General features: G+C 60.5%; 1 protein-coding gene across 1 annotated transcript; it reads left to right on the plus strand.

Annotated features, from left to right (window-relative positions):
• The first annotated feature begins 2,228 nt into the window (after positions 1-2,228).
• TUFT1 (tuftelin 1) lies at positions 2,229-19,765 on the plus strand. The gene is made up of 13 exons (XM_027725515.2): positions 2,229-2,305; positions 6,751-6,825; positions 6,914-7,018; positions 8,034-8,120; positions 11,277-11,357; positions 11,564-11,635; positions 12,698-12,814; positions 14,081-14,209; positions 15,788-15,882; positions 16,883-16,988; positions 17,127-17,210; positions 17,690-17,790; positions 18,632-19,765. The coding sequence occupies exons 1-13, from the start codon at positions 2,246-2,248 to the stop codon at positions 18,684-18,686; spliced, it is 1,167 nt and encodes a 388-aa protein (XP_027581316.2). The 5' UTR covers positions 2,229-2,245; the 3' UTR covers positions 18,687-19,765.
• Positions 19,766-20,180: the final 415 nt, after the last annotated feature.

The following is a 20,180-nucleotide window of genomic DNA, read 5'->3' on the forward strand; positions in this document are numbered from 1 at the left end:
GGGAGCGTCGCGTGTTCCGCTGCCTCTGGCCTGGAGATAAACCCTCGTTATCGCTAATTAACGAGCGCGGGAGCCCTGCCAGTCGCTAATTAGTGGCTGATTGGCAGGTTCTTCCCGCAGTTCCCCTCGTGGCCTCGAGCGGGGCCGAGCTGGCACCCGGGGGGGGGGGGACACCCCACCCCGCCAAACCCGGCGCTGCTGCCTCAGTTTCCCTTCCCAAAATCCCGGTGCTGTTCCAGCGGGATGCGTCCGGCGGGGAAGGACACGGTGCCACCGGTGCCACCCCCCCAGCGCTGGCCGTGTCACCGCGTCCCCCCCCCCCCGCCCAGGGCCGTGCCCGCGGCGGCCCCGTTGTGGTTCTGCCAGGACCGGCACGACCAGTCCTGCCCTCGGCTCCTCCCGGCCCTGCCCTCGGCTCCTCCCGGCCACGCGTGGCAGGGACGGGGTCACCCCCGGGCCACACCCTCTGCCTCGGGGTCCCCCCCGTGCCTCAGTTTCCCCCCTGGGCACTGCAGAGCTCTGGGGGGGGCTCAGGGGGGTACCCGCAGTGCCAACTCCCACCATGGCCCTGACTGTGAGGGAGCCACATCCTCCATCCCACAGGGAATCCATCCTCGATCCCACTTCCCAAACCCTCCCAGGTCAGCCCATGGTGTCCCCAGTGGCTGCTTGACCCCCTCTGTGCCTCAGTTTCCCCCCCAGGGCTCTGCAGCACCTGGGGGGGCTCAGGGGGGTGCCAGCAGTGCCAGCTCCCACCGTGGGGTTTGCCAGGCCCTGATTTTGGGGGAGCCACGTCCTCCTGATGCCCAAACCCCTCCAGGTCAGCCCTCGGTGTCCCCCCTGTGCCTCAGTGTCCCTGTGGGTGCCACAGAGCTCTGGAGGCTCCGGGGTGCCCGCAGGGAGCAGCTGGCACAGTTTCAGCACTCCCAGGGCCGGAGTTTGCCAAGTTCTGGACTTTACGAACCCCGAGGGAGCCACATCCTCCATCCCACAGGGAATCCCTCTTCCCAAACCCCGCCGGGCCCGGGGCCAGGGTGTCCCCGGCGTGTCCCGGCCCCGGGGCTCCGGAGCGTGGCCCCGGTGACCGCACGGGGCTGGAACGTGGCCCCGGAACGTGGCCCCGGCCCGGCCGAGCCCGGGGCCGGCTGAGCTCATCCCGCGGGAATGCGGCAATTAGGGCCGGGGTGACACTCCCGGGCCACCCGCGGCAATTAGGGCCGGGGTGACACTCCCGGGCCACCCACGCGGCGCGGGGACACGGGCAGGGATGTGGCCGCCGACCCCGCCGTGCCGGACCCCCGGTGCCAAACGGCCCCTGGGCGCGGGGGGCTGGTCCCCGGCACGGTTTGGGGCCCCCTGGCACGGCTGGGCGCGGTTTGGCACGGCGTTGGCATCACCACGGCCCGCACGGCTCGGTCTGGTGAGGCTGGACGGGGGGGGTGGAGGGGCTTGGGGTGGGTTGGCACAGCTTTGGCACGGCTGGGTACGTCTGGGTTTGGCTTGGCACGGCTTTGGCACGGCTGGGTGTGTCAGAGCATGGCTTGGCACAGCTTTGGCACGGCTGGGTGTGTCAGAGCATGGCTTGGCACAGCTTTGGCATGGCCAGGCATGGCTTTGACGTGGCTCAGTGTGGCTTTGGCACATCTGGGTTGGGCTTGGCATGGCTTTGGCACAGCTGGGTATGGCTTTGCCGCGGCTCAGCACAGTTTTGTCACGGCTCTGGAATGGCTGGCACAGCACTGGCACGGCCGGGCACGGCTTTGCCACGGCTCAGCACAGCTTTGGAACGGCCAGACAGGGCTTTGGCACAGCTTTGACGCGGCTCAAGACGAATTTGGCACGTCTGGGCCTGGCTAAACGTGGCTTTGGCACGGCTGGGTTTGGCTGATCAGGACATGGCAGAGCTTGGCACGGCTTTGGCAGAGCTTTGGCACAGCTGGGCACGGTTTTGGCGCTGCCAGACTTTGCCTTGGCACAGTTTTGGCGCGGTTTTAGCCCGGTTTTGGCACCGTCTCCGCGCGGCTTTGGCGCGCCCGGACCCGCCTTGGTCACCTGGGGAGGCGATGGGCGTGGCCACCCCGGGTGGGCGTGACCCAACCCTGGGGCGTGGCCACCTCCCAGGCGGGTACCTGTGCTGGGCGTGGCCCTGGGCGTGGCCCCGCGGGTGGGCGTGTCCCCTGCGGGCGGGCGTGTCCGGTATAGGCGGGCGGGCGGTGGGTCGCGCCCGGGCAGTCTCGGCGGGGCCATGAACGGGCTGAAGGGCTGGTGCGCGGTGCTGGACGTGCGGCCCCACGGCGAGAGCCCGGTGAGGACCCCCCCGGACCCCTCCCCGCGACCCCTCGTGTCCCGAGACCCCCCCCGGGACCCCGCGGTGGGGAGGGGGACGGGCCCCCCCGGCCCCGGCGAGCGCTGCCCGACCCTCTCCCCTCGCCCCGCGGAGCTTCGGGGGGTCCCCGGGGGGCTCGGGGGGGGCTCTGGGTGCTCCCCGGGGGGCTCTGTGGCCGCACCTTCCCCCGGGGGGGGATCGGGGTCGCGCCCACCATCCCCCGAGGGACCCCCCGGCGTTGGCGCTGGGCTCCCACCGTCCCCCGCAGATCCCGGGAAGGCGCTTCCCGAGGGATCCCGGGAATGCCGGCCGGCACATGGTGCCGCGGAGCCATCGGGCCGCCCCCAAAAACGTGGCTTTGGAGGGGGGGTAACGCGCCCCTCGAGCGGCTCCCGGGAAGGAAGGAGGGGTTGGGGGGCGATGGGAACAACCGGGCAGCGGCTCCTTCCCCCCCCCCCCCCGGAATTTGAGCGAATCGTCCCGATTTTTTTTCTCTTCCTCGTCTCCTCGGGTTTTCCCCGGCGCCGTCCGCGGCCGGGACGGGCCCTGGGTGGGGCTGGCGGCGCCCCAAAAACCGGCCCCGCGCCGTCCTGGCGCCCCGGATTCCCGGGAATGGGGCGAAGCCGGCGGCGCTGCCCGGGAGAGCCCGGCCCGGCTCGGCTCGAGGCTTTTTGGGGGGGCCGGAGGGATCCCCCCAAAAAAAAAAAGAGTCGGGCCGCCTTTTCTTCCCCTGTGCCGGCTGCGGGGTGACTCAGCTCTGAGTCTCCTCAAGGAGAGTCTCCTCATTCCCGGCGGCTTTTCCAGCCTTATAAGGAGCGATCGCGGCGTTGGGCTCGTCGGTTAATGGGGTTGGGGCAGATAAGCGGCTCCAGCGCCGGCGATCCCCAAAATTCCGGCTGCTGATCCTCGCTGATACCCCCCCTCCTCCCTCGGCTCAGGTCTGGCCTGTTCCCGGGCGGGACAGACAGACGGACGGACCTTCCCGAGGGTTGCAAAACATCGGGATCGGCGGCCGCGGGGCCCTCGGATGTGGTTGGGGTTCGTGTGGTTCCCCCTTCCCCGGAGCCTCCTCCCTCCGAAACGGGTTGGACGGTGCAAAACAGGCCGAAATGTTTTAAAATTGGCTTCGGAATTCCTGAAATCCCCCTCCCGGTTGTCCTCGTTTCCGCAGGGATTCGGCTCTCGGGGGTGTTTGGACCCACGGGGCCACCGGGGATTTTGGGAATGTCCCCTCAAATGAGCTTCCTGCCCAAAAACCTCCAACTGCCGGAGCTTCCCCGCAGCCCAGACCCGGCCAAACTCTTCCCATCCCGGTTCATTCCCAAGGAAAAGCCGTAAACACACCCGGCCGGGCTGGAATAACTCCCGGGATGCACAGCTGGGGGGGTTAAAGAAGGATTTTCTGTCCCAGGCGGGTTTTTTTCCGAGCTGGAGCCGAGCGCGGGGCTCTCCATTGTCTTGGAAAAGCCTCCTGCTGCCCTGGAAAATAATGGAGGAGGCCCCAAATCCGCCTCCCCTCAGCTCCAGGGCTGGAAGCGGGAGGTGGGTGTTGGATTTCAGGGACAGGAGCAGGGCAGGGAGTCCCTGTGGATCCGATCCCGGCGGGATTTGGGACCTCGGAGCTCCAGCTTGGCCCTGGAGGAGCCGCTTCTCCTAAAACCACCCCGGTGAGGAGCCACTAAAACTTTGGGAAAGCCCCAAAAAATCCCCAAATTAGACATTTCTGCTCCTCTCCTCCATCCTTCCTCACCGGAGCCGAGGCAGGAAGGGGTCGGCTCCATCCTGGCCTCCTGCACCTGCCTCAGCTTCCCTAAAAAAAACATTCCCTGCCCCCCAAAAAAGCCGGATTTCATCCCTGGTGGTCCAGAGAGTGTCCCTCAAAACAGGGAAACTCGTGTCCCACCCTCCCTGACGGAGCTGGGATTTGCATGGGCTGGTTTCCTGCTCCGTTGAGCTGGGATTTGGAAGTGCCAGTGCTGGTTTAGTGCTGGTTTAGTGCTGGTTTAGTGCTGGTTTAGTGCTGGTTTAGTGCTGGTTTAGTGCTGGTTTAGTGCTGGTTTAGTGCTGGTTTAGTGCTGGTTTAGTGCTGGTTTAGCGCTGGTTTAGCGCTGGTTTAGCGCTGGTTTAGCGCTGGTTTAGTGCTGGTTTAGTGCTGGTTTAGTGCTGGTTTAGTGCTGGTTTAGCGCTGGTTTAGCGCTGGTTTAGTGCTGGTTTAGCGCTGGTTTAGCGCTGGTTTAGCTCTGGGCTCCATGGTGGGTTTTATCCAGGAGCAGGTTTGGTGGTGATGGTGGTTTTTTTTTGGGATGGGAAGTGTCCATGTGCGGAAGTTTTGGCTGCAGGGATGGAAATTGTGCTTGTTCCTCACCGGGGTGGATCTTCCCCTGGGAGAGAGGATTCCTTGGCAGCTCGATGGGATGGGGAATGAACAGGAATGCAGGATCCCGGTGCTTGTAAACAAAGCTGGGAGTGAGGATGTTTGGGGGAGGCCCTTCCCTGGATCCCGTTGGATTCCGGCGCCGCCGTGAGCCCTTTGCCTTCCCTAAAACCCCCCCAGATCCCAAAATACCCCCCCAAACCCCCAGAGCCTGCTGAATCCGGCTGCTCCCGAGGCTTCCTGGCCGAATTTTCCAAACTTTGCCAAGGAAAACATTCCCTGGAGGAAGAATCTCCCCGGGAGCATCCGGTTAAACCGGCGGGCGGGAGCGGATCCCGAGCGAAGCTTTCCCGGGATTAAACAGAGGGATTGGAGGGGTCTGGCCCCGGGGTGGGCGTGAGATCCACGGGAGCGGATTCCCGAGGATTTGTGGGAGTTCACCCGGAGTATTTGGGAAACAAACTCGGCTTGTTGGGACTTGGAGAGAGCCTTTGGAAGCGGGAGGGTGACGTGGCCCAGGGCGTGGCCCGGGCGGGATCCCAGGGGAGGGATCCCAGGGGAGGGATCCCAGGGGAGGGATCCATCCATGGAGCTGCCTCCGGAGAGCCCACGGGACACAGAGCAGCTCCGGGATCTGGGATCCTTCCCAAGGATCCGTCTGGGAGAAGGACGTCGAGGTTTTTTGGGTGACCCCCCCCCCCCCCGGAGTGTTTTGGGTGCCAGAAGCGTCTCCGGGGGGTCCCGAAACCCCCTGGGTGTGGAGCACCTCTGGGGATCGTGGCACACCTCCTGGGATTGTGGGATCATGGAATGGGAGGGGTTGGAAGGGCCTTAAAACCCACCCAGTCCCACCCCCCCTGCCAGGGACACCTTCCACGGGAGGAGGTCGCTCCAAACCCTGCCCTGATCCCGGCCTTGGAGCAGCTCAGTGGATCCTCCAGTCCCGAGGGGTTGGATCCGTGGCCTTGTCCTGGGTCACTCCTTTAATCCCAGTGGGATCCACTCCTTAAATCCCGGCACTATTCACTCTGATCCCAGCAGGATTTGCTTGTTCAATCCCAGCAGGATTTGCTTGTTCAATCCCAGCAGGATTTGCTTGTCTAATTCCAGCAGGATCCACTCCTTAAATCCCAGCAATATCCACTCCAATCCCAGCAGAATCCACTCCTTTAATCCCAGCACTATTCACTCTGATCCCAGCAGGATTTGCTTGTTCAATCCCAGCAGGATTTGCTTGTCTAATTCCAGCAGGATCCACTCCTTAAATCCCAGCAATATCCACTCCAATCCCAGCAGAATCCACTCCTTTAATCCCAGCACTATTCACTCTGATCCCAGCAGGATTTGCTTGTTCAATCCCAGCAGGATTTGCTTGTCTAATTCCAGCAGGATCCACTCCTTAAATCCCAGCAATATTCACTCTGATCCCAGCAGGATCCACTCCTTTAATCCCAGCAGGATTCACTCTGATCCCAGCAGGGTTTGCTTGTTTAATTCCAGCAGGATCCACTCCTTTAATCCCAGCACTATTCACTCTGATCCCAGCAGGATCCACTCCTTAAATCCCAGCAATATTCACTCTGATCCCAGTGGGATCCACTCCTTAAATCCCAGCAATATTCACTCTGATCCCAGCAGGATTCACTCTGATCCCAGCACTATTCACTCTGATCCCAGCAGGATTTGCTTGTCTAATTCCAGCAGGATCCACTCCTTAAATCCCAGCAATATTCACTCTGATCCCAGCAGGATTCACTCTGATCCCAGCAGGATTTGCTTGTTCAATCCCAGCAGGACCCACCCCTTTAATCCCAGCAGGACCCACTCCCTCAATCCCAGCAGGACCCACTCCCTCAATCCCAGCCGAGGGAGTTGCTCCTCGCCCGTCCGTCCGCCCGTCCGCCCGCGGCGACGCCGACCCGGGGCCAAGCCTTGCAGGGAGCCCCAAAAACTCCCAACTTTACCCTTTAAAACTGAACCTCAAATTTAAAACCGGGCAAAAGAGCTGCGGGGAGGCCGAGGTGGGACTAAAGCCCGGTTTGTGCCGCAGGAGAGCGTGAAGGTGCTGCGGCTGACGCTGCCCCACGAGCTGCCGGGCGAGCGGCGCCAGCAGGCCAAGCAGAAGGTGGGTGAAAGTCCGGCTCCGGGGAGGAATTCCCGGGGTTTTGGGGGAATTTACTCATCGGGAAATTCCCCCCCCCCCCCCCCTGCAGCCGGTGGGCAAAGCCTTCGCCATGGTGGCCAACAGGTCCAGCAACGGGCACTCCCTGGCCTCGGAGTGCGTCAAGTGCAACGAGGGGGACGAGGAGATCATCAAGGTGCAGGGGTGGATCCCGAGGGGGCTGGGAAAGGGGGGGTTTTATCCGGGAAAAACGGGCCCCGGGGTCGGGTGGGAAGGAGAGGAGTTGGGGTGGAAGAGGGTGGGGGGGTGGAGAGTGGATTTGGGGGGATGGAGGGTGGGTTTGGGGGGATGGAGGGTGGGTTTGGGGGGATGGAGAGTGGATTTGGGGGGATGGAGAGAGGGTTGGGGGGATGGAGAGTTGGGGTTGGGGGGATGGAGGGTGGGTTTTGGGGGGATGGAGAGTGGGGTGGGGGGATGGAGGGTGGGGTTTGGTGATGGAGAGTGGGTTTGGGGGGCTGGGAGAGTGGGTTTGGGGGATGGAGAGTGGGTTGGGGGCTGGAGAGTTGGGTTGGGGGGGATGGAGAGTTGGGTTCGGGGGCTGGAGAGTGGGTTTGGGGGGGGGCTGGAGGGTGGGTTTGGGGGATGGCGAGTGGGGTTGGGGGGATGGAGGGTGGGTTTGGGGGATGGAGTGGGAATTTGGGGGATGGAGAGTGGATTTGGGGGGATGGAGAGTGGATTTGGGGGGATGGAGTGGGAATTTGGGGGATGGAGAGTGGATTTGGGAGGATGGAGAGTGGATTTGGGAGGATGGAGAGTGGATTTGGGAGGATGGAGAGTGGATTTGGGGGATGGAGTGTGGATTTGGGGGATGGAGAGTGGATTTGGGGGGATGGAGAGTGGATTTGGGGAATTGAATTAAAATTAAAATTAAAACTAAAATTCGAACTAAACCCCACGTGATGGACAACCTGGAAAAAGACTTTGAGGGAGCTTAAAATCAAACTTAACTTTAAGCTTGAAATGAAGTTTGGGGGTCACACAGGAGGGGGAGCAGCTCCGAGAACCCGGGGGACGTTTAGATCCGGAGGGAAAACGCAGGGGGAAGGTGCTTTGGGATGGGGTGGGATCCTTGTGCCGTTCCCAGGATGGATTTGGGATGGTCTGGGCCTCTCTGGGTGGGTTTTTATCTCAGTCTGGGCCTCTCTGGGCAGGTTTATCTCAAGGCCCGAGGCGAGGGCAGCACAAACCACGAGGAGAAGGTGACCCAGCTCAAGAGCGAAGGCCGGTACATCCAGGAGGTAATTCCCGGCCCGGGGGGGGAATTCCCAGCCCAGGGGGGGGAATTCCCATTCAAAGGGTGTCTGGGATGCTCCTGTTCCCTTGGGAGCATCCCAAGGTAATTCCCATCCCAGGAGGTCCAAGATGCCCCAATTCCCTTGGGAACATCCCGAGGTAATTCCCATCCCCCAGTTCCCTTGGGAGCAGCTCCCAAGGTAATTCCCACCTGAGGGTGTCCAGGATGCCCCGGTTCCCTTGGGATCATCCCAAGGTAATTCCCATCCCAGAGGGTCTAAAATGCCCCAATTCCAAAGGTAATTCCTATCTAAGGGTGTCCGGGATGCCCCTGTTCCCTTGGGAGCATCCCGAGGTAATTCCCATCCCAGGGGGTTCCAGGATGCCCCAATTCCTGAGGTAATTCCCATCCCAGGGGGTCCAAGATGCCCCTGTTCCCTTGGGAGCATTCCAAGGTAATTCCCACCTGAGAGGATCCAGGATGCCCCAATTCCCTTGGGAACATCCCAAGCTAATTCCCACCTGAGGGTGTCTGGGATGCCCTGATTCCCTTGGGATCATCCCAAGGTAATTCCCAGCCCAGGGGGTCTAAGATGCCCCAGTTCCAAAGGTAATTCCTATCCCAGGGGGCCCAAGATGCCCCAGTTCCCTTGGGAGCATCCAGGAGGTAATTCCCATTCCAGGATGTCCAGGATGCCCTGATTCCCGAGATAATTCCCACCTGAGGGGGTCCAAGATTCCCTGATTCCCTTGGGATCATCCCAAGGTAATTCCCATTCCAGGGTGTCCAGGATGCCCCAATTCCCTTGGGAACATCCCGAGGTAATTCCCATCCCAGGGGGTCCAAGATGCCCCAATTCCTGAAGTAATTCCCATCCCAGGGTGTCCAAGATGCCCCAATTCCCTTGGGAACATCCCGAGGTAATTCCCATTCCAGGGTGTCCGGGATGCCCCAATTCCCTTGGGAACATCCCATTCCCTTGGGATCATCCCTTGGGAACAGTTTGTTGCCTCTGCCCCGCTCTAATCAAGGCCATCAATTAGTCCCTGCCTGACTAATTGCTCGGCTCCGGGCGGAATTGGCCGGGAATTGTTCAGGAATTGTTCGGGAATTGCGGTGCCTTTTCCCCCCCAGGGCGATCCCGGCCCCACCCAAGGGTTAAAGGGCAGTTTCCTTGGAATGTTTCCTTGGAATGTCCCAAAGGGAACTGGAGGAGGAGGAGGAGGCCCCGGGAATTTTAACCCTTTCCTGGGTTCCTGCTGGGAATGGTTTTGGGAAGAGGGGGGAAAGTGGGAGCGTGTCCTGGGATGGGATCAGCCTTAAAAACGTGGGAAATAAATCAGTTTAAATTGGAATATGGGAGCAGGTCCTGGGATGGGCAGTTTGGCCTTAAATGTGTGGGAAAAAGGGGAAATAAATCAATTTAAATTTAGGGAGGAGGAGAATGTCCCAGTTTGGTCTTAAACACGTGGGAAAAAGGGGAAATAAATCAGTTAAAATTTAGGAGGAGGAGAATGTCCTGGGCTGGGCAGTTTGGCCTTAAAAAAAAAGGGGGGAAAAGGGGAAATAAATCAGTTTAAATTTAGGAGGAGGAGAGTGTCCCGAGATGGGCAGTTTGGCCTTAAAAAAAAAGGGGGGAAAAGGGGAAATAAATCAGTTTAAATTTAGGAGGAGGAGAATGTCCCGGGCTGGGCAGTTTGGCCTTAAAAAAAAAAGGGGGAAAAGGAGAAATAAATCAATTTAAATTCAATTTAAACTCCTGTCAGAGCCTTTCTGAGCCCCGGGGGTTGATCCGGGAGGGCGTCTCCGGATTTTTTAGTCATCCTTCCGACTCCTCTGCCAAAAAACTGGATTTATTTTTTCCCCTAATCCAAGGGAAAACAGTCTGTTCCTGCCCGGGGCTGCTCCGGGGTGTTGCCACCCAACCTTTATCTCACCTGCTTTTTATCCCTGAGCCTTCCCATTCCCGGGGCTTTCGGGGCTTCAGCTCCTCCAATCCCGGGTTTTCCGGCGCAGGAATTGGCTTTAAAAGGGCTGGAGAAGCAGGAATTGGGTTGAAAAGGGCTGGAGAAGCAGGAATTGGGTTGAAAAGGGCCGGTTTAGGACGAGTCGAGCGGGATTTTGGGATTTTCCCAGCTTGGAACAGCTGGAAGAGTCGATTTTTGCCTGTGGAAAACAGGAGAGGAAGAGCCCAACCAGTTAAAAGCCAAGGTGGTGGCACCGGTTTTTGTTGGCATCCAGGTGGGGGAAAAACCCTGGGAATGTCTCTGTCCAGCTGGTTGTTGATCCAAGAGCTCCAAGAGCTCTGGAAAACTCCTTTATCCCAAGGGGAGGGGCTGAGCCGAGCCCTGGGAATGCTCGGAGAAGGTTTTTCTGGGAGAGGAGTTGGTGGAAAGGGCTGGGAATCCCCCCCTGGCCCGGGATTCCTTTGGATTCCTGTTGATTTATCTCCTGGTCTCTCCTTGATCCACCTCCCCCTCATTTTCCCTCGATTCCTCCTCGATTCCTCCTACTTCCCCTTTATTCCTCCTACTTCCCCTTTATTCCTCCTGATTCCTCCTGTTTCCCCTTGATCCCTCCTGCTTCCCCTTGATCCCTCCTGCTTCCCCTTGATCCCTCCTGCTTCCCTTTTATTCCTCCTGCTTCCCCTTGATCCCTCCTGCTTCCTTTTGATCCCTCCTGCTTCCCCTTGATCCCTCCTGCTTCCCTTTTATTCCTCCTGCTTCCCCTTGATCCCTCCTGCTTCCCCTCGCTCCGTCCTGCTGTATTTTGATTAATTTGGGACCCGCTGCCTCCCCTCCAGCCCGACTGGAGCAGTTGTAGCCCAGCTGGATGAGTTGTAGCCCAGCTGGATGAGTTGTAGCCCAGCTGGAGCAGTTGTAGCCCAGCTGGAGCAGTTGTAGCCCAGCTGGAGCAGTTGTAGCCCAGCTGGAGCAGTTGTAGCCCAACTGGAGCAGTTGTAGCCCAACTGGATGAGTTGTAGCCCAGCTGGAGCAGTTGTAGCCCAACTGGATGAGTTGTAGCCCAGCTGGATGAGTTGTAGCCCAACTGGATGAGTTGCAGCCGCCCCCAAGACTCGGCCGTGGTGGAGGAGGATTTTTTGGGGGGCTGAGGGACCCTTTCCGTGCCGAGCCAGCTGAACTCCCGTTGCCTTTGCCAGGCTGGAAGTGCTCTGAAGAAGCTGCGGGAGGACTTTAGTAGTAAACTTGAGAGCAGACAAGGAGCTCAGGAGCACCCACAGGTAACGGGGAATCCCCTTCCCGGGCTGGAAAACGCTCCAGGAGGGGGTTGGGGTGGATTAAAGCCGCGGTTTGGAGGCCAGAGTTCCACGAGGAGTCAGGCAGAGAGGGGCTCTGGGCCGGGCAGGTGAAGGTTTGGCTGCAGGAACCCCCCGGGTTGGAGTCACCGCCGGGATCCCGACGTCTCCGTGTCCTTGGAATTGTGCAGGTGGGGCTGGAGCAGCACAACGGGAGCTGGAAGTGCCCCGAGAGGCTCCGGGGGGACTCCTGGGAGGAGCAGGTAGGAGGGGAAAAGGGGGGAATTTGGGGAATGTTCAAGGTCGGGGGGGGGAGACGGGGCTTGGGGCGACCCCGTGACGGGAGCAGTGGCCTGGGAAAAGCCCCTTCCCGCCAAATATTCCATGATTTTAGGAGAAGTCAGTTTAATTTGAGGTTTTCATCCTGGCTTTGCAGCTGAGCCTGATCCCCCAGCAAACAGGGTCAGGTTAGAAATGGAGAGAGGCTCAATTCCATGGATAAAAATGCACTTTTTGGGGGTTTGACCGCTCCTTAAAAAGCATCCCGGAGTTTTTGAGCCCCAGGGGGTAACAGGAACCTCCCTGGACATCCCTCCGGCCCTTCCAGGGGGAGACCACAGAGCCACGGGATCCTTGGGCTTGGAAAAAGACCTTTTGGGATCAGCCAGTCCAAGCCAGAGTCTTGGGGCTGGGATTTTTGGGGCTGGGATTTTTGGGGCTGGGATTTTTGGGGCTGGGATTTTTGAGACTGGGATTTTTGGGACCGGGATTTTTTTGGGCTGGATGTTTTTGGGCTGGATGTTTTTGGGCTGGATGTTTTTGGGCTGGGATATTTTGGGGCCGAGATTTTTTTGGGGCCGGGGTTTTTTTGGGGCCGGGATTTTTTTGGGGCCGGGATTTTTTTGGGGCCGGGATTTTTTTGGCTGGGATTTTTTGGGCTGAGATTTTTTTGGGGCTTGGGATTTTTGGGGCCGGGATTTTTGGGGCTGGGATTTTTTGGGGGCCGGGATTTTTTGGGGCCCGGGATTTTTGGGGGCCGGGATTTTTTTGGGGCCGGGATTTTTTTGGGGCCGGGATTTTTTTGGGACCGGGATTTTTTTGGGGCTGGGCCCGCTCTCGGGTTTCAGGTTGCCCAAGTGGCCTCCTCCTCCTCCACAAACAAGGGCTGGGAATGCCCCGGGGATCCCGAGGAGGGCTGGGAGCTGGAGCTGGAGCGTGGGAGGCGAGGAGGGGAGCGGGGCAGGGGTGTCACCGGGGTGTCACCGGGGTGTCACCCACGCCGGGGTGGGGGACCCTTTTGTGCCTCCCGACTCATCCCCGCCCAGGAGGAGGAGAACTGCTCCAGCCAGGACGTGGAGACGCTCCAGGAGACGGCCAGGAGGCTCCTCAGGAGGCTGCAGGAGGCCGAGAAGCGCCATCAGTTGGAGAGGAAAGCCTTCGAGGTGACCGAAAAACGGGGAATTTAATCTGATTTTGGTGGTTTTCCGAAGCTTCCCGGGAGCCCTGAGGGACACGTTGGGGCTGCTGGAGGTGTCCACCTCCTCCTCCTGCTGCTGCTGCTGCTCCCCTCCCTTCCTCCTCCCCAATTAAGGGGGTTAATTGTCCCCTTCGGGGTGTTTTTTGGGGCCCGGATGGGCAGGGCCGGGCTGTGTCACCCCAGGGCCGGTGACAGCGGTGACACCCCCGCTCCCAGTCCCGTCCCACAGGCCAGACTGGTCCTGGGCAGCCCGGGGGGGGGGATGGATCCCCAGGAAGTGGGTTTGAGGGGTGACAGGGGGTGCCCCAGGGACGTCCGTCCTTCCCCGTAGGAAGTGGGGTGGGTTTGGTGGCATTTCAGGGGCTTTGGTCACCCCTGGGGTGACATCTCCACCCCGGGGGGGGTGTTCCAGGGGTCCTTTGATCCTGCCACGTGTTGGGGCTGCTCTGCAGCTGTGGGGGGGACCCACGGGGGCACCTTGGTCCCCTCTGAGCTGCTGAGACGTTGGTGGGGGTGTGAGGTCACCCCTGGGGCTGGTGACCTGTCCCTGTCCCCTCTGAGCTGTTCCTGTTGATGTGGACAGTGGCTGAGGTCATTTCCTTGGACAAGTGGCCCATCCCTGTCCCCTCTGAGCTCCTGATGGTGGCCAAGGTCACCCCTGGGGCTGGTGACCCACCCTTGTCCCCTCTGAGCTCCTGATGGTGGCCAAGGTCACCCTGGGGCTGGTGACCCCATCCTTGTCCCCTCTGAGCTCTCGATGGTGGCCAAGGTCACCCCTGGGGCTGGTGACCCCATCCCTGTCCCCTCTGAGCTCCCGATGGTGGCCAAGGTCACCCTGGGGCTGGTGACCCCATCCCTGTCCCCTCTGAGCTCCCGATGGTGGCCAAGGTCACCCTGGGGCTGGTGACCCCATCCCTGTCCCCTCTGAGCCCCCGGAGCTCTCTCAAGTCCCGGGGCTGAAGGAAGTGGCCACATCCCAACCTGGGGCTGGTGGCCCCGTGGGCAGGTGGTCCCAGAGGAGCCTGAGAACCCCCTGGAGCTCCTGGAGCTTCTCCCTGCCCTTTGAAGTGCTTTGAAGCCTGAGAACCTTCCGAAGGGCTCCTCATCTCCGAGGCACCGTCGGGGTGTTGGTGCCTTCAGCAGAACCCCCGGGAGCACCCACGAGGCCTGGGAACGTCACCCAAGGGCTCTGCTATTCCAAGTAAAGCCTTTCCCATCCCCCTTTTTCCAGAGGAAGGTGGCCCAGTACCAGGAGGAAGCGGAGCGGGCGAGCTCTGCCCTCCGGAGAGCGGAGAGGGACGTGGAGCAGAAGGAGGTGCAGGTGGACGAGCTCCAGAGGCTCCTGGCCGGGATGGAAAAGGTACCAGGAGCCTTCAGGGGGGTCGGGATTAGCGGAGCCAGGCCTGGGAACCATCCCAGGGAATCAGATCCAGGAACCAGACCCAGGGAACCAGACCCAGGGAACCAGACCCAGGGAACCAGACCTGGGAACCAGCCCAGGGAACCAGACCCAGGGAACCAGACCCAGGGAATCAGACCCAGGAACCAGACCCAGGAACCAGACCCAGGGAACTATCCCAGGGAACCAGCCCAGGGAACCAGACCCAGGGAACCAGACCCAGGAACCAGCCCAGGGAACCAGACCCAGGGAATCAGACCCAGGGATCAGACCTGGGAATCAGACCCAGGGAACCAGACCCAGGGAACCAGCCCCAGGGAACCAGCCCAGGGAACCAGCCCAGGGAACCAGCCCAGGGAACCAGCCCAGGGAACCAGATCCAGGAACCAGCCCCGGGAACCAGACCCAGGAATCAGTCCCAGGAACCAGACCTGGGCATCAGACCCGGGAACCAACCCAGGGAACCAGCCCAGGAACCAGCCCAGGGAACCAGACCCTCCCCGCAGGGCTCGACTTCCCAACCAGGTCTAACCCGATATCCAGCTGCTGGGATCCCACTGGTGGGAAGGGAAGGGGCCTTTCCCAGGTCCAGAAGAGCTGGTTGGTCCGTGCAGGCTCTTCCAGGTCTCCTGGAAGCGGCAGCGCCGTCTAGACGGTTCTGCTCGTGGGGCATTCCCACAACTTCCAGCATTATCCTGTTGGTTTTGGAGCTCATGACACGATTAAAGTCCTAAATGTGACAACGTGGGGTGAGCTGAGCTCTGCTCTTGGGGCAGAGCCTGAGGGAAGGGCTGCAGCTGTGGCTGGGGGGGTTTAGGATGGGTTTTAGGGGGGTTAGGATGGGTTTTAGGGAAAGGTTCTTCCCCCAGAGGCTGGTCGGGCACTGGAGAGGGAAATGGTGATGGCACCAAGATTCCAGAGGGTCGGGAAGGGTTTGGGAAAGGCCCTGGGGCACAGGGGGGCATGTTGGGGGTGTCTGGGCAGGGGCAGGAGCTGGGATGATCCAGAGGCTTGGGCTCGATGGTCAGAGTTTGGGACTGGGGATCAGAGGTGGGATTTGGGGATCAGAGGTGGGATTGATCAGAGGTGGGATTTGGGGATCAGAGGTGGGATTTGGGGATCAGAGGTGGGATTGGGGGATCAGAGGTGGGATTGGGGGATCAGAGGTGGAATTGGGGGATCAGAGGTGGGATTGGGGATCAGAGGTGGGATTGATCAGAGGTGGGATTGATCAGAGGTGGGACTGGGTGATCTTGCAGCTCTTTCCCGACCTCAGTGATCCTCTCCTTCCCTGATCCCTCCAAAGGGGGATATCCCACGTCCCTGTGATGGATCTGGGGCCGGACTCATCCCGTATCCTTGGGGGGGGGGGGAAGCAGCAGGACATCCCTCTGTCTGTCCATCCCTCTGTCTGTCCATCCCTCTGTCTGTCCATCCCTGGTGCAACCCCCCAGCAGAGCCCGGGTGGCCGTTTGTGCTCCCCCCCGTGCGTGTCCCGGTGTTTTCCCTGCGGGATAAACCCCCCCTGGCTCTCCCCAGGAGCGCCGGGGTTTGGTGGCCGAGCTGAGGGCCGGGGAGGCCGAGCTGGCGCGGCTGCGGAGCCTGGAGGGGGACAAGGTGGCCCAGCAGGAACGGTGAGTCCCCCCGGGGCCCCCCCCGGGATGCTGCCAGCTCCTCTCTCCCGGGAATTCTGCCAGCTGGGGAATCCTGCCGGAGCCGCCGCGGGTCGGGGTGTCACTCACACACACACAGAGCTCGGTGCCCTGGCACATTCCTGGGCAGGGCAGGGCGTGCTGGCCCTGCCTGGCCTTGCCAAACACCTTCCCTGCACCCCCAGAGGTGATTCATCCCCCCCCCAAAAAAAAAAAAAACCCTGGAGTTCTGCCTGGCTCCCGGAGATCCCGGAGGTTTGGGAGCCCCGGGAGGCTCCGATCCCGCCCGGCCCTGCTGCTCCAGGGGCTGGTTGGGGCCGGGGTGGTTGTTTCCTGGGAGCCCTCTGGGGTTGTGGGGTGGCTCTTCCTGCTCTTCCTGTGGGTTCCCGGCTTTGTGGCTCTCCTGGGGTAGGGTTTGTGTGTCCCTCCCCTTCTGCTCAACCCCAAAAAGTCCCGAGGTTGGAGAGGAGAGACCACAGGGCTGCAGGTTTTGGGGGTGGGTGTTCCCACAGGGCTGGAGTTTTTGGGGTGGGTGTTTTTGGGGTGGGTGTTCCCACAGGGCTGGAGTTTTGGGGTGGGTGTTTTTGGGGTGGGTGTTCCCACAGGCTGCAGTTTTGGGGTGGGTGTTTTTGGGGTGGGTGTTTTTGGGGTGGGTTTTCCCACAGCTTCTGAAGTTTTGGGGTGGGAGTTTTTGGGGTGGGGTGTTTTTGTGGTGGGTGTTTCCTCCCAGGGGTGGTTTTTGGGGGTGGGGTTTTTGGGAGTGGTGCTTTTTTGGTGGTGGGTTTTTTTGGGGTGGGTGTTCCCACAGGCAGAGTTTTTGGGGGGTGGGTGTTCCCACAGGCAGAGTTTTTGGGGTGTGGATGTTCCCACAGGCAGAGTTTTTGGGGTGTGGGTGTTCCCACAGGCAGAGTTTTTGGGGTGTGGGTGTTCCCACCCGTCCGGGGCGGCTCCCCGAGGATTTTCCCCGTGTCCCCTGTCCCAGGGTGGCCCAGCTGGAGAAGGAGGTGGCCACGCTGAGGGAGAAGATCCACCACCTGGATGACATGTTGAAGAGCCAGCAGCGCAAAGTGCGGCAGATGATCGAGCAGGTGAGGGGGGAGGGACCAGGGGAAGGGCCGGGGAGGCGCTTCCCAAAAAAAGGAAAAGGCTCCCTGGGCGCTCCTCCGGCCCCGTCAGTCCACGGGAAGGGGGTTCCCAAGAGCCCTTCTGAACTTGCCCCCTCGCAGCTCCAGAATTCCAAGACGGTGATCCAGGCCAAGGATTCCACGATCCAGGAGCTGAAGGAGAGGGTCTCCTACCTGGAGGCTGAGGTGGGTCCCAGAGGGTTCTGGGGGGGTCAGATCCGGGCTCCTTCTGATGTCTGAACATCCTTTCCAGGAGGAAATTCCTCCTGCTGTCCAACCTGACCCTCCCCTGGCACAGCCTGAGGCCGTTTCCCCTCCTCCTGTCCCTTGTTCCCTGGGAGCAGAGCCCGACCCCCCCCCGGCTCCCCCCTCCTCTCAGGGAATTCCAGAGCCAGAAGGTCCCCCCTGAGCCTCCTTTTCTCCAGGCTGAGCCCCCCCAGCTCCCTCAGGAGCTCTCCAGCCCCTTCTCCTGCTGCTCCAGCCCCTCTGGACACGCTCCAGCCCCTCAGCGTTGTCGTGAAGTGCCCCCAAAATTCCCCCCTGGAATGAGAGATGTGACCCCACCCGTCCCCAGCACGGAGGGACAATCCCTTCCCTGCTCCCCGGGGCTGGAAAACCTCCCTGTTCCCAACTCCTGCTCCCAATTCCTGCCCCTTGTCCTGCAGAACCTGGAGATGCACGACCGGATCGAGCACCTGATCGAGAAGCAGGTCAGCCGGGGCGGGCACAGCGCCAGGGCCCGCTCCAAGTCGGAATACGTGAGCAGGTACGGGGGGGACACGGAATTCCGGCCGGGAAGGGGCTGCCCCGCGGGTCCACGGCCTGGCTGGGATTTGGGGATGCTCCTCTGGATTTGGGAACACTCTTGGGAAGCAGGGAGGCTCTAATGGATCAGGGGATGCTCTTGGGAAACAGGGAGGCTCCTCTGGATTTGGGGATGCTCTTGGGAAGCAGGGATGGTCTCCACGAGTTGGGGATACTCTTCTGGATTTGGGGATGCTCTTGGATAGCAGGGATGGTCTCCACGAATTGGGGATATTCTCCTGGATTTTGGGGTGCTCTTCTGGAAGCAGAGATGCTCTTGGATAGCAGGGAGGCTCCTCTGGGTCTGGGGATGCTCTTGGGAAGCAGGGATGCTCTTGGATAGCAGGGAGGCTCCAATGGATCAAGGAATGCTCTTGGGAAGCAGGGAGGCTTCTCTGGATTTGAGGGTGTTCTTCTGGAAGCAGGGATGCTCCAATGGATCTGGAGATGCTCTTGGGAAGCAGGGATGCTCTCCATGAATTGGGGATGCTCTTGGGAAGCAGGGATGCTCCTCTGGATCTGGGGATGCTCTTGGGAAGCAGGGATGCTCTCCATGAATTGGGGATGCTCTTCTGGATTTTGGGGTGCTCTTCTGGAAGCAGGGATGCTCCAATGGATCTGGGGCTGCTCTTGGGAAGCACACCCCGTTTTTTCCCACGTCTCCATTCCCTCACCCCTCCCTCAGCAGAGCCCAGGGCAGCCGAAATCCCTTTCTAAGGGGGGGATCCCCCACCCCCCAAGACCCTTTTCCCACGTTTTTTTCCCTCTTCATCCGGCTGAAAACCCCCCTTTTCCCCCCGCAGCAAGAGGCTGACGGGCCCCAAACCGCTGCCTCTGATCCGGGTGGTGGAGACCTGATTCCCGAGGGCCGGGCCGAGCTTGGACTCTTCCCCTTGGCACGGTCGGCTCCGGATTTCCCTGCTTGGCTCTCGTGCTCCGGCCTCGGGACCCTCCCGGAGCGGCCGCGGGAGCAGCCGAGGGCGGGCGGGGCCCCAGGGCGCTCCCGGCACGAGGAATGAGGTTTGGGAAGCGTTCCAGGTTTGGGAAGCGTTCCTGCGGGATCCCAGCCCAGCTGGGTCTGGGAGTCGGGATAATCCCCCTTCCTTCGGGATAATCCCCCCCCTTTGGCGTGGGCGAGGCGGATTCGCCGTCCCTGGGTGTCCCGGCAGAGCCCCCCCCCCACTCCGGGTTTGTCCAACCCCGGGGGGGTCTCACCGTCACTTTTGGGGTTTGAAAACTCTCCAAAGGCGAAGGTTCCGCCTCCCAAAGAAATCCCTCCTTCCCCCCACGAGTCGGGAGCCTCCCACCTCCCACCTCCAGCCCCCCCCTGGACCCGGCGAAGCCTCGCCCTTCCCAAAAATCCGCCTCTTCCCAAAAATCCGCCTCTTCCCGCGCTTTTCCCCCTCCCCCCCGTTTCGACCCGCCCCCCGAGGCCGCTCGGGGCCCCATTCCCTGTATTTATTTCCAATAAATTATTGGTGTCTCCCGAGGATGTGGCGACGGGCACAGGCTGCTGCTCCCCCCCCGGCATTCCCGGGAATGCGGCCCAGGACTGCCCATCCCACGTTTGACCCGGGAAACACCAGCCCAGCTCCCTCCTGGAGCCGGTTTTATTCCCTGGTTTATTCCCTGTTTTTATTCCCTGGTTTTATTCCCTGGTTTATTCCCTGTTTTCCTATAAAATTCCACCGTCTGCCTCCGATCCCGCCGGCTCCGGGTGGTTGGAAGGTGGGAACGGGGGGAATCTGGGGGGGGGTTTCCTGTGTCCTCCAGGTGCTTCTGGATGGGGGTTTTCCAGCCTTTTTTGTGTCCCATCCCCACTCCGGGGCCTCGGGGTTGGAATTCCGGCCATCCCCAGCACCCGGAGTTTGGGAAGAAGGAGGGGAAAAAGGTGGGAAGGAAAAGTGGGAGGAGGAAGGAGAGGAGGGAAAGGAAGGTTTGGGAATGGAAGGGAAGGTTTGGGAAGGGAAGGTTTGGGAAGGGAAGGGAAGGTTTGGGAAGGGAAGGTTTGGGAAGGGAAGGGAAGGTTTGGGAAGGGAAGGGAAGGGAAGGGAAGGTTTGGGAAGGGAAGGAAAGGGAAAAAGAAGGAAGGAAAGGGAGAAAGAAGAAGGAGGGAATGGGAGGAAGGACAAAAGCCAGGGAGAGAGAGGAGGGTGAATATTCCTGGGGAATAAATTCGAACATATCCCGGGAATAAATTAGAATATATCCCAGGAATAAATTAGAATATATCCCAGGAATAAATTAGAACATATCCCAGGAATAAATTAGAACATATCCCGGGAATAAACCATGACACATCCCAGGGATAGTAAATTATCCGGATGACAGGGATGGGAGGTTTGTTTCCCT

This window comes from Pipra filicauda, unplaced genomic scaffold (assembly GCF_003945595.2).
Source record: "Pipra filicauda isolate LSUMZ 115617 unplaced genomic scaffold, ASM394559v2 scaffold1156_size25262_pilon, whole genome shotgun sequence".
In the NCBI taxonomy this organism is placed as follows: Eukaryota; Metazoa; Chordata; class Aves; order Passeriformes; family Pipridae; genus Pipra; species Pipra filicauda.